Raw genomic sequence first — 21,006 nt, 5'->3', positions numbered from 1 at the left:
TTGTATAGCCCATATTCACAAATCACAATTTGTCTCATAGGGCTTTAACAAGGTGTGACATCCTCTGCCCTTAACCCTCAACAAGAGTAAGGAAAAACTACAAAAAACCCTTTTAACAGGGTAAAAAGAAGGTAGAAACCTCAGAGAGAGCCACATGTGAGGGATCCCTCTCCCAGGACGCACAGAAGTGCAATAGATGCCACGTGTAAAGGAGAACATCAGAAAGATAAGGGTATTTACAGCATTGATTAGAATAAACATTTTGTAGCATAATGCAAGGTCAATGAATTGATGGATTATTGTCAGTAATGGGCGAGTATCTGAGGAGAAATATTATATATCAAGCAGTCTTGTTGTAATCATAGTCCATGGTCAGCAGCCACCACGATCATGATCCACCATCAAGATCGGATGCCACTATAGTCCACAGTCATTGTCCACTGCCTCCACCAGGATCCACCATCAGCTGCCACCTCGGTCATGGTCCACCACCATTATCAGATGCCAACATGATACAGGGTCCGCCATTATTATCACGATCAGCCAGTCCAAATCAAGCCTGGACCGGCTCTAACTATAAGCTTTATCGTAAAGGAAGGTTTTAAGCCTCCTCTTAAAACGTACAGATGGTGTCTGCCTCCCGAACTGAAAGTGGGAGATGATTCCATAGGAGAGGAGCTTGATAGCTGAAAGCTCTGGTTCCTATACTCTACTTTTAGAGACGTAGGCTCTAGTGGGTTGATAAGGTACTATCAGCTCTTTGAGGTGTAATGGTGCCATATTATTAAGGGCCTTGAAGGTGAGGAGGAGGATTTTAAATTCTATTCTAGATTTAACCGGAAGCCAGTGAAGTGAAGCTAATACAGGAGAAATGTGGTCTCTTTTCTTGGTTCTTGTCAGGACACGTGCTGCAGCATTTTGGACAAGCTGCAGAGTCTTTAACAACTTACTGCTGGAGCCTGATTATAATGATAATCTTTTTGAGAAAGGACATGTCAGATTTTTTAGATGTTACGTAAGTGAAAGGTCCTAGAAATTTGTTTTAAGTGAGAATTAAACGACAAATCGGGATCGAAGATCACTCCCAAGTTCCTGACTGTTTCATTGGAAGCAAGGGCAATGTCGTCTAGCGCAGCGATATCATTAGATAATGTATCTCTAAGGTGTTTAGGGCCAAGTATTAGAACCTCTGTTTTATCTGAGTTTAATAAGAGAAAGTTGCGGGTCATCCAGGTTTTTATGTCCTTGAGACATGCTTGGAGTTTAGATAATTGATTACACTGTTCTGGACTATGTCTCAAGAGGTCGTCCCCAAACAGAGTCTATTCCCGTCTTCCCTTCTCTGCGTACCAAATTGTCCTTGGGCAAGATACTGAAACCCAAATGGCCTCCAACTGTCCCCCTTCATTGTATGATTGATGAATGACAGAGAAAGTGCTGCACATTGATGCAATGTATGAATGCGTGTTGAGTGGCTGGATGGCAAAACTATACTGTAAAGCACTTTGAGGGGTCATCAAGACTAGAAAAGTACTATATAAATACAGACCATTTACCATTTACATATAAGAAAAAGCAGGATTGTGACTGGTCACTCTGAAACACCCACTGGACTGAAACCCCCACTGGACTGGTGTGAGTGGTGATAGGATTGATGACAGATGTGATGGAGCAGATTTTCGGACATTTAGCAGACATCCTGGAGTAATTGCATTTCCTCATCAGGCTGCCTCATCTGCCTAATACGTTTTCTGCTGGTATCTCCTTTGTTCTGTGAAGGGAATGTAGCACTCATATTATACCAGGTTACCTGCAGCCAAATCTTTTACCAGCTGTAATCAAACCTCAGACTGGGTCACTGTTGCTCAACTACACTACTAACATTACAAATCCCAAACAACATTTGGGAAAACAACTATATTTAAAAATAACACAACATTTTGGAAGACACAGGACTCACAGTGGATGGGAACATGTTGTTAGGAAACCGGTGTAAATGTCCATATAGAAGTGCTTTTTCCTCAAGTCCCATGGAAGAATTTACTGGCCTGCACAGAACCCTGACCTCAACCTCATCCAACACCTTTGGAATGGAGACAAACTCATCTCTTAACTCATCGGGCAACATCAGTATTGCCCATAGATGCACTGTATGAAGAAATGTGTGTGTGAATGGGGGAAAGTCAATAAACTGTAGTGTAAAGTGCTTTGAGTGGTCATCAAGACTTGAAAAAAGCTATATAAATACAGACCATTTAATGGACCATACCAATCTAAAAGAGTAAAGGGTCTTATACCAGCATGCCTATAGTTCTGGAATCAAATGTTTAACCAACAAGATCTATGCAATTTCTGAGATTGTCCACATATTTATGGCCATATAATCCACTTGAGAGATGATTCCTCTCAAAACACGTCAGGTTCAGCAAAACTGCCCAAAAAGAAGAAAGAGCCACAGTCATCTTTAAATACTAAATACACTTTAGTTACATACATTATTGATCTTTTGTGCTCCTTTAATCTTCATTTGATTCTAGTGTTCAAACAGTGGTGTTCATGGTTGCCTGATACGTGCATATGCAGTTGTCTCGCTAGAGACACTGGAAACAAGAAAAAGCACAATAAGCTAGTGGCCCACTATTTGATTTCTGACCCTTGTGTGCACAGGATAACAGTAACAGACCATAGAAGGGCACATTTTGGCAGATAAATCCACAGCTTTTACAAAGAGCTATTCCAGTCTGAAATAAACTCTCAAAACATGTTCACATAATAGCAGTTTATAATAACATTTACTGAAGCTGACGTCCAACAGACCAGTAAACCAGAGAGTGGGACTTCACACAGGAAGGCTCGATGTTTGAGAGGAGTCCAAGTATTCAGCCTGTTGAAGTTATAAACTTCTCATTACTGATGTGGCTCCATTCTATCCGTATTTAGAAACGTGTTTCTATTTTTAGTTTATTTGTCAGTTTTCACAGCTGTTTGATGATCTGTATTGAAATAAAACAGTTGTGAATACAACAGAACATATCACCTATGTCTATACACCACAGTGACTCACACATAATGGGAGAGGTATTAGCATGATGACACATCGACAGTTAGTAATCAGTATCTCCACAGTCATTTCCTACCAGCAACAGTGTTACGCATTAGTTCAGCAGTGAATGCCACAAAAAGGCATTGTATGAAATTACTGTAAAACCCTAGTGTTTCATACACACAAACAAATGTTAAGGTACGTTCTCAGAGCTCCCCCTGCTGGATCACCCAAAGTGTTAAAAGCAGGTCCTAGCAGGGCCATTGTGATGTAAAAGTCTCAGTGACGAAAGAAAGAGGCTATTCTGAAAACATGAGGATGATTACAATGAAGAGGCCGCTGAATCACAGAGAAACAGACCAGGATTACAATCAGAGTTTCAATGTGATTCTTACGTTTGTGATGAAGAGTGAGAAGACTGTTCTGGGTTTTGACCCTCATGGTTGAATGCACTTATTGTAAGTCGCTTTGGATAAAAGCATCAAGTAAATGGTATGTAATATAACGTAAAATCAAAACGAATCTAAGAACAAGCAAGAACTATATTGAGTGTGAGCAGTTTTGAGTGAAATGTGAAATCAATAAGACTGAAAGTGAACTCTAAGACCACACTCTTGAGTAACGAGAGGAAAAAAACCTCTGTTCCAAATAAATGTTATTGTGGTTTCCTCTCGTTCTCATGTGTTCTCTGGTGAACAACCTTAGTTTCAGACTAAAGGTACTGAGGCTTTTTGACACCATCCTTGGTGTAGAATTCATGATTTTAAAAGGAGATGGAGCATTTGATTTAGAAAGTGGACGTATAGGATGAAGTTATTTTCTGTGTAATGTTTGGTATCAGCTGTAGTAAGTAAGGATCGATATTTGGATATAATCCATCGCATCTATTGGTTTGAGGTCACTGTATAGAGGAAGCAACTGTCGTTTAGTGTTTAAACTATTTCAATTTCAAGTGTGCTTGTTATTACTGGAACAATAAGTGAGCTCCATATAGTCAAATAATTCACACTTCTGGAAGTATAAGTCAGCAGGAACAACTTCCCCCCTAGTGGTCAAAATCTAGTGAATTCAGCTTTGGAGGAAGACAAGTTCACGTTTGAGAGAATAAATAACACAATCTTTCTCTTACAAATGAAAATAAATCATAAGCCCAAAAACATTTTACCAATCTGCTTTTTTCAGTTTATTTTCTTTTGCAATCAACTTTTTAAAAATTTGTTTTACATAGAAAAAACTCAAAATACACACACAGAATGCAAAAATAACAATAACCCAATAATCAATAATGGTGAGCTCCTTACCCGTCAAAACCAAACTAGGATCTCTCTGACTTCAAAAGGACATAATACATCCAACAATATACTAAACAGTACATAACAATAAAATGTGAGAAGCAGTCGTTTGATCAATTCTTTTACTCTATGTAAATGCAAGGCCTTGGCCTCTTACCACACATCTACAGCTCACTCCAAATGAAAGGACAGGTTTTGTTCAATCTGGCTCTTAAGAGATCTTTCCTTTATGTGCTTCTGATGTACAGGATATTTCCCCCGCAAAAATACAATCCAAAGTTTATCTGAGGCTAATATGACACTGGAGAAAAATGTAGGGAATTTTTTCTAGTTACTGAATTTCTATTGTGAAATTTCCTCAGTGTGTCCCTTCCCCTCACTGCAGCTCAGACACTGCCGAAACACTTTGGTTTCACTGACCCAGACTGCTGAAGCCTCATAATCATGTCGGATAAACTTTGCAATAAACTGTATATATACACACAGTGAGAGGAGGGGGCCATGGATTCTGACTCCAATCACTTCTATTAGTCTGTCAAAGCTCTTTTCCATATTACGATTTAACATGGCGCAAGATACGGCAATGTCCTCCAAACACTACGTGATGCAGCCAGCGCACCTCAGCCAATGACAGTGGTTATGAATGATGCTTGGTTTCTAAAAACAAGCTTTTTCATGTAGTTCTAGACGAGAGGCCGGAACATGTGTAAAAAATTCAAATTTCCATGTTGCGAAGTCTGGGGATTACAGCAATGGGAGCTGTATTTGTAATGAAGGCAGACTCGATAATGTTATGTAAAATAGATTCACATTTGTCTTTGTCCATATTGCAGACTTAGAGAGAACACTAACACACCACAGTAACAAACCTATCTTATCACAAACGCTGTGCCCCCTGCTTTGATTGTATTTTGACATTTATTTAATACTAACAGAAAAGAAAAAGATCTAATTCAGGGCAATAACCAGAATTGTAGAAATGCTGAGGTCATGAACTCAGTTCTTCAATTTTTCATCAGTTGTTTGAATTATTTTCTGTAAATTCTACTTCTCAATGACCTTCTGGAGGGGAAATACTGAAAGGTTTTTTGGTGTTTAAGTATTCAAACTTAAATATATGATATCCAAATATATTTATACCAGCCTACAATATATCCATGTTCAAAATACACAGCAAAATGTAGTACCTTGGTGACAAAGTTGTTTGATGAACCACGAGGAGCTGTCTGCCACTACTATGAACACAAGTGACTCCAGTGTGTTAAACAGACTGAAAAGACCAAATCTGTCACTGAATTGGAGCAGGTGGATTCAGAAACACTGTAGACTTCAATATGATGAACACAGCTTCAGCATATACACAGGGAATACTCAAAAACATTCTTGACAGATATAAAAAGAAAGGAGGAGAACCATTCAAATGACAATACCATCTATTTACATGAATGATAATTTACAGTCACTATGGTCTACTCAGTCTTTGATCACAGTGAACTCAATATATTCACTTGCTTTGCTTTTTGATTTAATTACATTCTGGTCATTTGTGTATTTGGGTACATAAATTTGTCATAACTGAGCAGGTGAAGACTCCATCGCTCAGTACAGGCCATAAAATGAAAACCTGGACCTACCTGGGTGATTGTGCAGCTACGATACTCAGCATTCTGGGTACAGCCAGCACTTCTTCTCTGTATATGACCTAGACGCTGCAGCTGACGCACTGATGCACCATGCTGACAGAGCAAACGCTCCCAGATCTCTCAGATCAACTTAGGCTACACGTACAGGAAGCTCTTCCGCCGGCTCGGGGCCCAGGCTGGTGTAGGTGACAGAAGGTTCTGGTAGTCCAGGCCTAAGTGGGGGTGGGTCGTTGGCCAACTGGCTGCCTGTGTTCCTGAACTGCTTGTAGACTCGTGGATCCTGGACCACATAGGTAGATGAGGAGGCGTAAAAGACCAAGCCCAAGATAATGACGAAAAATGACAACAGGTAGAGGCCAGAGAACTGCAACACAGAGACAGACAGTATGCCGCTTTACACTGGTTCAAACCCTATCCTGTAAATATAGACAGTGGTCAGTGAGCTATTACAGGCCAGCTCTTCTTCAATATATGTATTGATGATAAGGTGGTTTCAAACTTTTCATCACCTTTCTGTTTCAAACAATAACAACAGTCACTCAAATTGAATGTGATCCTGCTAGGTGTGTAATCTGACTTTGCGGCGGCGTTTGAAACTAAACCAGCTGGTGTAAACCAGTTAAAAAAATGTTTTCTTAATATATATATATATATATGAATGAAAGTAAACCTCTAACCATGGGACCCTTGGGTCAGGAGTGTTATACCATAATAATCCCACCAGTGGGTGCGACGTCACCACTTGCCTTCAGTGGGAACCACCTGAGGAACCCCCTGTAATCTGGACTGATGGGAAAGTGTAAGTAGCCAAATCAAAGGTCCACTGTCGTGAACCAATCACCTGTCCTTACAGCCTGAAACAATGCCCCCAACCTGAGCATACAAAGGAAAGCAACTTTAGATACATTGAATTTAGCTGTCTCAACTCCAAGTCCCTGGTCTACTTGGAGACGAGGAAGTAGCTGGAATAAAACCTCTGTCTTTCTTTAACAGGAAGAGGCCATATTCAATTCAATCCAATTTCATTTTTATAGAACAATATGAATTATCTCAAGGCACTTTACATAAAAAGGTAGAGATGTTCCCACAACAAGTAAGAATTGATAGCAGCGTTAGTTAATACTACTACTAAAACTACTACTACTAATAATAGTTGAGTAGTGTCAGAACTGGATCCAGCAGAGAGAGGGAGGAAAAGCACAAACTATGAATTTGGGAGGAATTCTGTTCTACAAAACGGTGATAGGCCTGGTCGCGTGTCACTCAAAGTGCAGTCAGCCAATCAGAGGAGGGGCTCAAGAGGCAGGCGAAAACAGCCTGTTCTGTCTGCAGCTCCAGAGAGAGGCAGAACAGAGGACATGGAAATACACATTGCAGCAGTTTTTTCGACTTTAAACCACTGATATATCATCTTAGGAGAACCAATACCTAGAATTAAATCCCAGAAAGCTGTGAAATATGGGGCCTTTAAGAGAGTTAGGTAAACAGCCAGTTGACAGGGAAGTGTTGATAAGATGGGGCCTTCTCCTCTCTCTCTCCCTTCTCACTGGCCTTCTTCCAATTCAATTCAGTGCTTGTGATTATGTCCTTCATGTGACAAACAAAATCGTCACCTGCAAACAAAGCAGACAAACTCACGGCATGCCAAGGGGGTGACCAATGGAAGGTAGCCTGACAACAGGCAGCCAAAACCGAGTACAAATTGGTACAAGCTCTTACTGACCAGGAGGATAGACAGCGGAAGAGTATGGTCAGACATAATTTGGGTTGGGGTCCCATCTTGTATTTATGATCAAAATACTTGACACAGACTTTGCAACAGTTGTTGAGCTTATGATACTTCAGCGTTACAGGGACTGTCAGTCTGTTTCCTGTCTTTAGATAACAAGGAACAGGTTTGTCTGTCACAGATGCAGTCAAAGGCAAATATTCCTGACACACTGGATGGACATAGGTCCTCCACAGAGGTATCACCTCAATACCATCTGAGTCAAGATGGACAGTTTTAAACCAATGATCAAAATCCATGCAATACAATCACATTGTTGTTTTATTCCGCATGTTCTTCTTTCTAATTGTCAAAACCAAGTGCCTACATCCGGACTGACAGTTCGGTAAGTGTGTTGTGCCGGTCTAGGTGTGTGATGCTAGATCTCTGGCACATCTTTTAACCTACACATTATCAAATCAACACCAATGTGGCATGGCTCTTTGATAGTACCTTGTAGTGAAAGAGGAAGATACCACAAAAGAGGCTGTATAGGTCAGCTGTGAGCAGAGAGAGATTGACTGAGGTGGCACTCGTCCTCTTTATCACCACGGGCATGAAGCTGTACAGGCCAAACATGAAGCCACTGAAAGCAACGTAGAGGAGACCTGCAAACACACAGAGAGAGCAGCCGATTTTGCATTGCATTGACACTGCTTTTTTAAACTACTTCTGTATTACTTATAGATGATGTGGAGGTATTCAGGTTGTGTGTGTGTGTGTGTGTGTGTGTGTGTGTGTGTGTGTGTGTGTGTGTGTGTGTGTGTGTGTGTGTGTGTGTGTGTGTGTGTGTGTGTGTGTCTGTCTATTCTCACCTATCTGCCAGTCCCAGGATACCTTCAGCAGCTCCTTGTGTTCCATGATTGCCCTGCAAGAGAATACATACACAGAGATTAGAGAACAGCATTGTTCCCTCGGGGACCCGGAGCTTAATCCCCATCTCCAACTGGATTCAAGACTTTCTGACAGGATGACCTCAGGTAGAGAGAGCAGGAAACAACTTTCTAAATTACCGGCAGCACTGGAGCCCAGTCTGGTAAAGTTAGCTGCCAACACCATGGTGGTGGGTCTGAACAGCTCCAATGCTGAAAGGCCTCACCAGCCTGAGGTGTAGAACCAAGCCTCATGGTGTGAGGCCAACTGGCGAGGAGCCTATTGTAGGCTTTAGACTTCGTAAACTTCTCGATTTGCAGAGACACCTTGGTAAATGTTTTTAGTTAAAAAAAGGTTAATCTGGAGATACCCTCCCAAGTAATATTGCCATTAAGTTTGGTGAAAATCTGTCCATGCTTTGCTAATTTATTTTGGGCACACACACAGGGTGAAAACAATTCCCTGCTGCCAGGGTAAACAAAGTTAGCATTGCCTGTCAGGAGTCAAAGTCAAGAATAACAGTCACAGAGTAACAGACTGACTCATGCCAGCATGGAAATATAATGTCCTGCCTACCAGTACCTGGTGGTGGGACATAACTGTAGAGAATGCCTCAAACCATCTTCCTTTCTCTGTACAGAAAAGAAATCCAGAAATAGATTTTTCTTCTGTAGAATCCCTTTATGAAATACACTAGTCATCTAGTCATTCATCACATTAACACTTGCTTAAGTCGTTATGTTTGCTGTTTGTCCCTGTTGTTTGATACAGCAGTGGAGAGTCCCAATGATATATTGATTTCCACTGGCTTGTTTGGACATTTAGTATTTGGTCCAAATCTAAGAAAGTGTATTTGTCTTGTGTTTCACTTGAGGAAAATGATTGTTGTTATTAGCTACACAAATCTAACACTTCATCTTTGAATTTGAGAAAATCCCAAGATGATACTTCCACAGGTATTCAGGGCCAGTTATTATCACTTATTTAATTTCGAATGTGTTCTTAAACTGTTTTGTCAATTGCAGGTTATTAAAGGAAAATGTGGGAGCAACATGGCTGACAAAAACCCATGCAGACCATAAGTAGAGTTTTCTGACACAGGGCACTACTGGTGCACTCCTCCTTTATTCAGCACTTTTTCATTCATGAGTCAGTCAATAAATTGATCATTTTCTTTCCAGTTCTGTATAAAACATGTTTACACTAACCATCTATTCCATGACATAAATTAATGACAAAAATATGGTTGTGTTTTGTTCTACCTTGGGTAGAGGTACCTGAAAAACACCTTTGAGGACTGGTCACTTGAATATAACTATTGTTGTATGAAATATTTGTGTTGTATATTGTTATTATTGGATATTTGGATTATAATTAGGGATTCATTTAGCTGTAATGTAATGTTGATTGATGGTGTAGATTGCCAATGTGGTCATCTGTTTAATTTATTTACAGCTGTGCAGTTTAATTCAGGGTTTTCCCAAACTTTCCAACCCCATTCAAAAAAACTTTTCCAGAGACTTGCAACCCTAATTTTCTCTGGCGATATTTGAGGCAGACAAAGGATATTGAATTGAGCTAGGTTGCAAAAAATCCCCCCAAAAAGTGCAGCAACTGTTGCTAATTTGCAGTAATCACCCAAGAGGTCACATGGGGACTAAAGAAGTTAGAAGGCTACATTTTTTATTGTTTATATTTAAATGTAATTACAATTTTTGAATCTTCTGAAACAATTATGGTTTTATTGTTTTTAAACAAGTCTCTGGGACAACCTCCTTTCAACAGCATAATATCATGAAATTAGGAACAACCTGTCACAGAAGGATGCTGAGAAACTAGTCCATGCATTTGTTACCGCTAGACTGGATTATTGTAATTCTTTATTATCAAGATGTCACAGTAAGTCTGTGAAAAGCCTCCAGCTGGTACAAAATGCTGCAGCATGAGTGCTGACAGGAACAAGAAGGAGAGTTCATATTACTCCTGTCTTAGCTTCTCTGCATTGGCTCCCTGTAAAATTCAAAATATAATTCAAGATCCTGCTCCACTCACACAAAGCTTTTAATAATCAAGTCTCATCATATAATAAAGTGCTCAAAGCAATGTATTGTCCTAATAAATCACTTCGCTCCCAAAATACAGGCTCTCTTGTGGTTCCTAGACTCGGTAAGAGTAGACTGGGAGGTAGAGCCTTCAGCTACCAGGCTCCTCTCCTGTGGAACCAGCTTCCCCTCTGGGTTCTGGAGACAGACACCATCTGTACATATAAGGTTAGACTTATATGTAGAGATGGTGTCTTAGGTTCCTTGATGATAAAGCCTATAGTTGGGGATGGATCAGGTGAGTCATGAACCATCACCTAGTTATGCCTCTATAGGCCTATAGTGCTAAACGTCCATGGAAACGCATGAACACATACTGGCTCAGATGTACTAAATAGCCTCTTGTGACCACAGCCTTATCGCAACAGGAAGTCATAGGTGTTGTATTTTAATTCATCTCAGAACCTATTAGACTCACTTCAAAATCACTGTGTTCAATATCGAGAGGTCCACGACTAAAAATCTTGACATGCTCAGATATGCCCAAACCTGAAGCAAAATTTATATGCCAACATTTAGTAGCAAAATGGGTCAATAGCGCCCCCTATCACATTTCAACAAAGCAAAGTAAATAGTCTGTATTTTCTAGTCTTGATGACCAGTGAAAGCGTTACGTTAGTCTTAAAGGGGACATAGCATGCAAATTCCACTTTGTTAGTGCTTCTACAGGTTAATGTGGGTATCTGGCATGTCTACCAACCCAAAAACTCTGGGGAAAAAACACTTGCGCGTTTTGTTATGGTTCCTCTAAGTCAGAAACGTCATGCTTGAGTGACTCGATTGAGCTTCCTGGGTATTGTGTCGTAACAAGGCACTGGAAGTCTCCCTACATGGCCTTGGCCCACCCCCCACCTCATCACCCCCTTAAGTAAGTAGTAATTAAAAATACCTTTCATTGCAGAGGAAAAGCTAATTGACCTAACTCAATGTTGGTTGTTGGTTGAAGGTAATTTCATAATAAGTTGCCATGACTCAAAAAAGGTCGACGCAAACTGTTGTGTTAATTTTTCTTGTTGAGCCTAGACATTAGTTTTTAGAGTGTATCTACTTGAGTATTTTACACAAACTCACAGTTGGATGCCGCTAAAGAAGGATCCGAAGAGTCCCATCATGCCGAGGAACTCCACACGGCTCAGGTTCTTCACAATGAATTCCTCACAGATGTTGGAGATCCCATACAGTGTTGCTCCTCCCAGAACCAAAAGATCCCCGAATAGCTTCTGTTCGCCTGGACAAATGAGGGAGAACAAAAAAGAAGTGGGTAAGAGATGAAAAGTGAAAAACACTACTGTGATCAAATGAGCAGGAGGCCGACTGCGTCCCAAACAAACTGGCATCATCCACAAGTATTTGCACTTGTCACATTGAGGTCAGGAAAGCTATGCCTGTCAAAGTCAAAGGGGGCTAACAGAATTCATTGTAAATGTATGGTGCTGTGTACTCTCACTATGTTTGTGTCTGGAGGTGGTGCTCACCAAGGCCTTGCTGCCGACCAAGTAGGATATCAGCTCCGACCATGCAGCCGATACCCAACAGGCACAGCCCTGCCCCAACAAAGTGGGCTGCCTTGTACCTCACCAAGAGAAAAAACCAGGACAGCAGCAGGACCACCGGGATGACAAAACAGTCTAACAACTGAGAGGAAGGACACAGAGAAACAAACACACACACACAAATAATGAACTCTTTGAGTTATGCTTCAGTCATTTCCAGCTCTGTTGTTGTTTTCTCCTCCTGCTTGGGTTTACCATCAGACTGGTGATGTCAGACTGTGGCAAACACACAAAACTGTGTCCGAAAGATGGGTACGCCACTTCTCACATGTAAGTTGGGATCTATAAAAACAAACTTGACATTGTGACCCAAACGTATGAAGATTTTGAAGACGGGAACGTGGCGATGCAGACGTCAGATAGTGAATTGAAGACAGATTATAAATCCACTTATCATAAACATGAAGACCAGCAGTGTGATTTGTGCTTAGACATAGCTGTTCCATAAGAACCTTCATTGTAAAGGATATAAAACAACTTACTCTCTGATACCATTAAATAGCAGAGTTGCAGAAACAAGAGATTAACAGTTTTTGATAATATTCTGCCACTATGCATGTATCACCAAGAACAACTTTAGTTTTCATGTGTGTGTTGTGTTGTGTGTTGTGTGGTGTTGTGGGTTGGTGTGGTGGTGTGTGTGTGTGTGTGCGTGCGTGCGTGCGTGTGTGTGTGCGTGTGTGTAAAATCGCTGCAGTGAATATGACTGTGCTGTCACGCACACAGAGCACACTGGATACCACTTACAAAAAATAAATGAACTATCACACAGACCGTACCGACAGAACCGAACCATCCCAGTACAAACAGAAGTACTCACCACTCTGGGTTAATTAGATATATGTGTGTGATATGATTAACACTGTATAATGCGGGAGAGCGCTGTCTATAAAGTTATTAATTTTATATGAACTGCCGCTAATTTACCATTCAATTCAACTCAATTACATTTTATTTGTATAGCGCCAAATCACAACATACATTATATCAAGGCACTTAACATAGCAAGGTCAAGACCTTAAAAATGTTAATTATTATTATAATGATTATAATAATCTGTCTAGAAACATGGCTACGCTGTACATTTTATTTGATTCCTGTTGGACTGGTCTTAAATGACTCCTGAGTCGGGTTGAGATCTGGGGACTGACAGGGCCTAAGCATGTGACTCACAGATGTCATACTCATCAGACCACTCAGTGAGCCCTTGCGCTCCATAGATGGGAACACTGTTATCCTGGAAGAAATCCCTTCATCAGGATAAAAATGTTCATCATAGGATGAAGGTGATCAATCAGAGAAACTTTGAATTGATTTGCAGAGACACCTTTTAAAAAGACAAGTGGACCCATGTCAGTAAAAGGCTTTACTGTGGATCTGGTGCAGCTTGACAGAGCCACCAGATCCACTCACAGTTGTGGTGGAGCATTTAGGCCTGTACCATTTTCTTGGAATACATCAAACAAGCCCACTTCTAGAGAATATGGTAAAGAGTGACTCATCTGACTGTTTTCCACATCTCTGCAGACCAGTGTCTGTGGTTTTCATACCATTCAAGTCTCTGATGTGTGTTGACCTTTGCAATGAAGGGTTTATCCACTGCAGCCCCATTACCCTATGCCTCTTTGTTTAACTCTCTGATCGCATCATGCTCTGACATTTTCTGTCACCTGAGGAAGGGTTGCTCTTCTGTCTTTTCTTTCACATCACACTAATGCACAGAGATCACGGTCATCAAATCGGTGAGGCTGCTGTGAACTTACATGCTCATGTTCTCACACTGACAATGGTATCATGCTGATGTTTAGCAGGGATAATTCATTATACATTCACCATCTTGGTTTAGTTTAGGATGTTAGCATGCAAGGATTAGCTAATTAGCACTCACTACAAAGTACAGCTGTGGCTGATGGGAGTACTGTCTGGGAATCATGAATTTTATGTCCATCAAGTGGATGTTGAAGTATTTCATTTTATCACCAGTCATTAGGGGCCTTTTCTTACACCCCCTGTAAAGTGTCTATGCTAGTTCCAGACCAACACAGTAGTCAGATTCAGTGCCCAAGCTGTTTAAATAGTCAATGTATTTCCATCACCTGAGCACCGATGGGTGTCTTGGCCTTAAAATGAGGTGAGGTCAGGCCCTGTGGCTCAGGAGGTAATCCAGCTCATCCATTAACCAGAAGGTTGGTGGTACAATGCCCAGCTCCACATGCCGAATTATCCTTGGGCAAGACACTGAACCCCAAATTTCTCCTGATGGCTGTGGGCAGTGTAGGATTGAAAAAAAGTGCAGCACATAGTAACGCTGCTGTATGCATGTGTGTGTGAATGGGTAAATGTGGCTTGTAGTGTAAAGTGCTTTGAGTGAACAATAAGACTAGAAAAGCGGCACATAAATATAGTCCTTTAATCATTGTTAGTGGATTGATATCTTGAGGCAGTGGAAAGCTACTCTCCAACAAAAACCTGCAGTGGTTCAGTATCCGACTGTTATTTTAAGGCTCATTATCAACACTATTCACAAACATCTACATTTACACACAGACATGATCTGCCCATGTGAAACCATTTCTTCTGCAGAGAACTTCAAAAATCCCCCATTATAATCAGCCAAAGTACAAGTGTACCTGGGTTTTGAAGGGAATGGAAGATGGGACACTGACTGGTTTGTTTCATGTAATGCCAAAAACACATCCCTGATTAATTAATAGAATCACACACAATCAAGCATGCATCTGGTGCAGCAACCCTTTTCTCTCCTGTAAAAGTAGATTTGGACCATAAGCTCAGATGGTTAAAATAGAGCCATTAGATTCATTCTGTGGGACCTTGAATGTCTGTAAAAAATGTAATGTGATCCATCCAATGGTAAAAATACTACATTTACAACAATGCAACCCAGGAGCATTCTTGTTTCTTTAGCATTACCACAGTTTGTAATGCAAATCACCAGGGTTACTTTCTCAGACAAAGCTCCCACATCAGCCATAAAAGACATTATACCACAGGCTGACGCACACACACACACACACACACACAAACACGTACTACAAACCTGTACACTGGAGAGTGTAGTGTACTGGTAAGCCTTCAGGACCAGATAGTTGGCCTCGATGTCTATAAAACCCAGAATCATGTATTTCCACCAGCGTTGCTTCAGAATGGCCAGCAGGTTCCCTTCTCCTGGTGTGACACACAGCAAATACAATGAAAAAAGTGTTTTATAAAGGTTACATCAGCGGAACAGAACAGAAACACTGTTTACACTGCCGGACTTCTTAGAACATTCTGAATTCCCTGCACAGTATGAAAAATCCTTCCCTGCTTCCTAGTTTGGGTCAAGAATCATCGGAGTCTGTGATCATTTTCACCCACAGCCGCTGCATCAGCTGCACAGCGGCTGTGGCTGAGGGGCTGCATGGCGAAGTGTCCTTGGGCAAGATACTGAATTTTGCTTACATGAGACACTGAGTCCATTTTGAATGCAAACAACACCTTCATGCAGACACTAAAGATACATAAACTCTCAGGCTGGTTTCTAATGGTGAGGCTTCAGGTTGATGTGCATGTTTTCATTCAGCCAACACAAGCTTTTTTCCTCCTCTTATGTACAGTATGCTAATTATTATTTAGTTTCTTGTTTAAATAAATGAGTTACGTGTATTCTCTGTATAACTAGAAAAGAACTCTGTAGGGTCCCTACCTCCACCAAAGGCCCAATGTTCTCCTCATGAAACCACAGTTAAATTCACTAGATCCAGATTTATATTTGCGATCTGCACCAAATTGTACAGTTCATAGATATCAGTCCCCTAAAATTGTTTTCATCAGGATCCTTGCATTAATCTCAGAGGAATCAAGGATAATGAAAATGACCCATTCCGCATCCTTCCATCAAGTTTCGGGGTAAATACATAAATATTCATTTGGTGCATGCTATACTTTTTGATGCTATGCTGCTATTGTTTGAGTGTTTGCACATTTGTTAGTTTGTCTATTACTTACAATTTGAAAATATCTTGTGTGTTAATATGCATAACAGGGAGGAGTGAAATGCACACACACACACACACACAGACACACAAACAATTCCCCAAGTATTTTCTGTGTGTACCTTGCCTGACTGCCAGTGTCGTGGTGTAGACCAAAAACAGCAGGATGTAGTTGAGAAAGCTCTGGAACACTGGTGTGTTAGCGTGGAAGTCATCAGCCAGGTACTTGCTGATCAGACTAATAGCACAGATTAACAAGGACAAGACCTGGCCCAGAGCCAGGGTCACCAGGAGGTCTCTGCAGAGGACAGGGGACATGGGCAAAGCTCATCAGTGTTTCATTTGACATCATTAACACAAGGAAATAGAATAATATTAGCCAGTACCACGTCAGCATCACTCAGCTTCATATATACTGTATGTCTCTGTCATGTTGCAAATTAACACACACACGCACACACACACACACACACACACACACACACACACACACACACACACACACACACACACACACACACACACACACACACACACACACACACACACACACACACAACACCCAAACCCACTCAAATCAACAATCTGTCCAGTGGGGAACAAGAGGTGAACAAACACTGAAAACATGACACCTGTCCACTTTCAAATCTCTACTCAAGACTCATCAGAACTGCTCTTAATGTATGACAACGTTATGTTGTGTATTCATCTTTAGTGTGTGTGTGTCTTTGAGTTCCTTGAAAAGTGCTATACAAATAAAAGGTATTGTTTTTATGATTATTATTATTATTATTATCGTCACAGATAGCATTGGACCACGTTGCAAATGTGGATTGCTCTGTAGATTTAAAGGTGTCGCTGGAGTTCAGCATTAAAGGAATAACTCACTGCTGGGAGGATCGCCTTCAAATAAAATATGTGTACCTATGTAAGGTGGATAAAAGAAATGTAAATGGTGCAGTATGACTTGAGAAATCAGAAAAAAAGGACTGTGGTATTCCCTTTCCCCCAAAACGTATAGAAATACTACAACATAAATGAGCCAGGCCTCTCCAATTTGAAGCTTGACCTCAGCTTCTGGTATATTTACAAACGCTATCAGCAGAGCCAGGGTCCATATACCACTTGTAGGAGTAAGAAGAAGTTAGCCTATGGAAAATCTTAAAAACTACGAGTTTGTAGTCTCCATTTCAAACCATAGGACTATGAGCAGAACAGAAAAGGCAGTGGAGTTCACTTCAGCACAGATTAAAAACCGACAGCACAGGTTTGATGTGAGCACAAACACACTGGTGCTATTTAGAAGCTATTTAGAAGCTGTTGGGGTTGTTGTTTGTGGGTTTTAGCAGCCAGCTGTTGTCCCCTATTCCCGGTGCTGAATATGAAATCTTTTAGGTGTATGGAGCACCTTCAGTACCGGCTTACTTTTACCGCTGCTACTACAGCAAAGAACTGATCAGAGCTAATCATTTTAGGCTAAACTCTTATATCACCACTGGGTAACAAATACACAAACATAATAAGCAGTGTGTGTGCTAAGCTAGTCTTGAATGGGAATATAAAAAAACGTTTATATTTTCACAACGTTGCCGTGTCAGTAACAAAGTCGCTGTTGAGCTCACTCTGTGCTCAGACATCTGATTTTCCAACGGCTTGGTTGTTTCCTCATGTTGGAGTTGGAAATACACAACATAGTGACTCCTCTTTTGTTTCCATTGGTGCATATTTTCCACAGCAGCACCACCAAGTGTCCCCAGTAAGGCAGCTCTGCACCTCTATCCCCACAGCCTGGTGCTGCTTTACTCTCAGCAGAGGCTCCTCCATATGCCGTTATCCCTCCACAGTGTATTCAGGCTCATTTAATACAGTTCCAATATAGTTTCCTTCCATATCTATTGGGTTTTTGTCTCCTAGTTGTTATTCTAACTCGTTCTAACCCCCCTTGATCCGAAGGCACACAAAGATGTGGAGGTGCATGCTGTTGTTCTAGCAAACAACCAGGGAGCTGACAAAAGTCTCCAGTGACGTAAAGATCGTCATTTGGTCGACTTTTGGCACACAAACATCGGATATGTCTCCATGGAGGCAACATGGTGGGAAATTAAATATTTTTCACTTTCATATACTATCAATAGTGCAACAATGAAAAGCAGGTTTAAAATCAGCTAAGTGCCCATTTAAGGTCAGCATTGAGACATTATTCAGTAGAAACCGATGGACACTGTAGATCACCATATTATCCTTTGACAGATACATATATGTCAGCTAGTAGGTAATGAGAAACTACAGAACAACCTGACATGTGTTAATCAGAAGACAGTGGTCACTTCATTAAGTACATCTTTCTTGTTTTAACAGCTTAACTACTGTATAACCTGAGCTCTTTAAATACATGAATCTGCTCGTTGAAGCATTGCTTGCTTGCCTATGCAGCATCTGCTGATTTGCTGCTTCCCTTCACGCTGCCACTCTCCCATTCACCTAAAGGTGCTGTGGTAACTGAGATCTTGTTGGAGTACATGTGGTTTCCTTCTGTCCTCTCACTGTACTGTTCGTGTCTGACAAAGACACATATTCAACAAATTGGACACTGATTTGCATTAATGAGAATGGGACATACCTCTGTACATACCGTATCTTCGTACTTTTTAAGAACCAGATGAAGGGATCCCAATAAAAGGGGGAATAAATATCAGGCAACATGTTGGTATCGGCTTATATATCAATATAGCATGTGCCTCCATTTGCCTGTATGTGAGCCTGCTTTGTTGTCCATCTGCCCACTAACCACTCAAATAAAGGTTTCATTTCAGTCACATCCCTCTGTCTGTGACAGCAGTGATAACACCACCTACTCTCTCTCTCTCTCTCTCTCTCTCTCTCTCTCTCTCTCTCTCTCTCTCTCTCCACACACACACACACACACAAACACACACTGGCATGGGCCTCATATGCTGGTCTCAAATTCAGCTTGCAGCCAGATAGACAGTCCAATGGCCCCGGGATGAGTAACTGAAGCCAGGGATCACAGAGCAGCAGATGGCAGGAAAGGGTCTAGGTGTATGTGTGTGAGTTTCCTTGTCCAGGAGTATGTGCCTGAGCACATGAGGAATGCAAAGGGAGTTTACGTGCATCCCTGAGAGTGGGGCAGGTGGGTGGGGATGGATGAGGCAGCAGAGACAGGGACAGGACAGCAGCCATTGTGCAGCTCAGGCTCAGAGCAGGCAGATGGAGCCACCGTGGTAGTCAGGTTGAGGCTCTGCTCTGGCTCCATAGGGTGCAGGAATGTCCCCACTCCACCGCCTCCACAAACACCTCACCACACGCAATGTGACGCTCTTGCAAACGGATGCTGCTGTTTGCAGCTGTTGACATCTGTTGCACAACACCTCCTGCAGCGGCGGACTGAATTTGACGGCTTTGATGTTACAGGTTGTGCATGAGACCAACGAGGAGCGAGCCCCTCCCCGCCCCCTGCCCGCAGTCACTGACGCTAACTGAGCGTGGAGCGAATGTGAAGGGATGCTCATCTTACCTGGTTAAGACCTTCCTGATCCGCTGGTAGAGACTGGGCGCCGGGGTGCCCGTACCTCTGGGGACGCTCTCCACCGTGGAAACAACAGAAATCATCCTGCCACAGAGATCAGCGCATTGTGCTCCCAGAAGGACCGGAGGAGGAGGAGGAGGAGGAGGAGGAGGAGGTGACGGGGTGCAGCCTCACCTCAGCGGCGGAGAGGCGGCGGACCGAGCCGGTGTCCGTGCTGCAGGCAGCGGTGCGCAGATGGAACAGGGCTGCTGCTGCTGCTGCTGCTGGGACGCTCTTCCCTGGTGACAAACTACGGGATGGATTCACAACCAGGTCCTGTGTCTGATATGGAGAAGCCAAAGTAACCACAAGGTGGCGCTCCAACAACCAGACACCCTCATGGGATGAAGACGTAACACAGAAGGATGAGTGAACATGCACCCCCCGTCTTCCTCAGAGCGCCACACATACTGGACTGTAGACAGAGACCAGTACACCTCAGTCCTGAACTACTTGGACTTATTGTGTGGTTCATTTGGTTTTGAACAGGGTCACAGTGTTCCTACCATGCCCCACCCATTAAATGTGTTTATGTAGTTTTGAATGGAATGTTTTTACTTAGTTTAGATACAGTTAAACAGATACTGTAGATACTGGCAATAAGTATTTGTTTGAGAGTTTATGTTAGAGTGTAGGACTCCAACATGTTCCTATCTAAGGGATGCTGATTGAATCTGTCTCACAGCGTAGCAGTTTGAATCTGGATTCTGTGGTGACATCCCCATACTGTGCACCAGCAGCCATGAGCTTTAACAACAACCAATGATGTACCAGAGCTGAGCAAGCCACAGCAGCTGTGGGAGCATGTCAGAAAAACCAGAGGTTCTGCAGATGAGAAAGAAATGTACAGTGAGAAAGTGAAAGAAACAAAGTTCTGCTGGTGAGGCTTCTCCTCAGAGCGCTGACTGGAGAGAAGGAACCGAGGACAGACAGGTGCCTGGATATGTTGCTTCACTCATACATTTTCTCTGCCTGAACAATGACTTATTGTCTTGGAACTGTGGAAGTTCCTCTGACAGGGTTTGTGTAGGTACCGTCATACGGCCACAAGAGGGAGACAGAAGTTAAACAGCAGGTTTAACTCATCATTACCTCTAACTCTCACTCAGACCCTCTGTCACCACCATCAACTGCTCCTGATACGAAGTACA

General features: G+C 41.9%; 1 protein-coding gene across 1 annotated transcript; it reads right to left on the bottom strand.

The window, feature by feature from the left end:
- Window positions 1-4,198: 4,198 nt before the first annotated feature.
- Window positions 4,199-20,256, bottom strand: slc35f1 (solute carrier family 35 member F1). The gene is made up of 8 exons (XM_035143314.2): window positions 19,805-20,256; window positions 16,392-16,567; window positions 15,333-15,460; window positions 12,197-12,356; window positions 11,793-11,949; window positions 8,562-8,614; window positions 8,200-8,354; window positions 4,199-6,342 (listed from the first exon to the last, which is right to left on the bottom strand). Exons 1-8 carry the CDS (start codon window positions 19,897-19,899, stop codon window positions 6,109-6,111), a joined length of 1,158 nt encoding a protein of 385 aa, XP_034999205.1. The 5' UTR covers window positions 19,900-20,256; the 3' UTR covers window positions 4,199-6,108.
- Between the last annotated feature and the right edge of the window lie 750 nt (window positions 20,257-21,006).

This window comes from Hippoglossus stenolepis, chromosome 20 (genome assembly GCF_022539355.2).
Source record: "Hippoglossus stenolepis isolate QCI-W04-F060 chromosome 20, HSTE1.2, whole genome shotgun sequence".
Lineage (NCBI taxonomy): Eukaryota > Metazoa > Chordata > Actinopteri > Pleuronectiformes > Pleuronectidae > Hippoglossus > Hippoglossus stenolepis.
The sequence above is the reverse complement of the archived record's forward strand: the minus strand, read 5'-3'. Positions and strand labels throughout refer to the sequence as shown.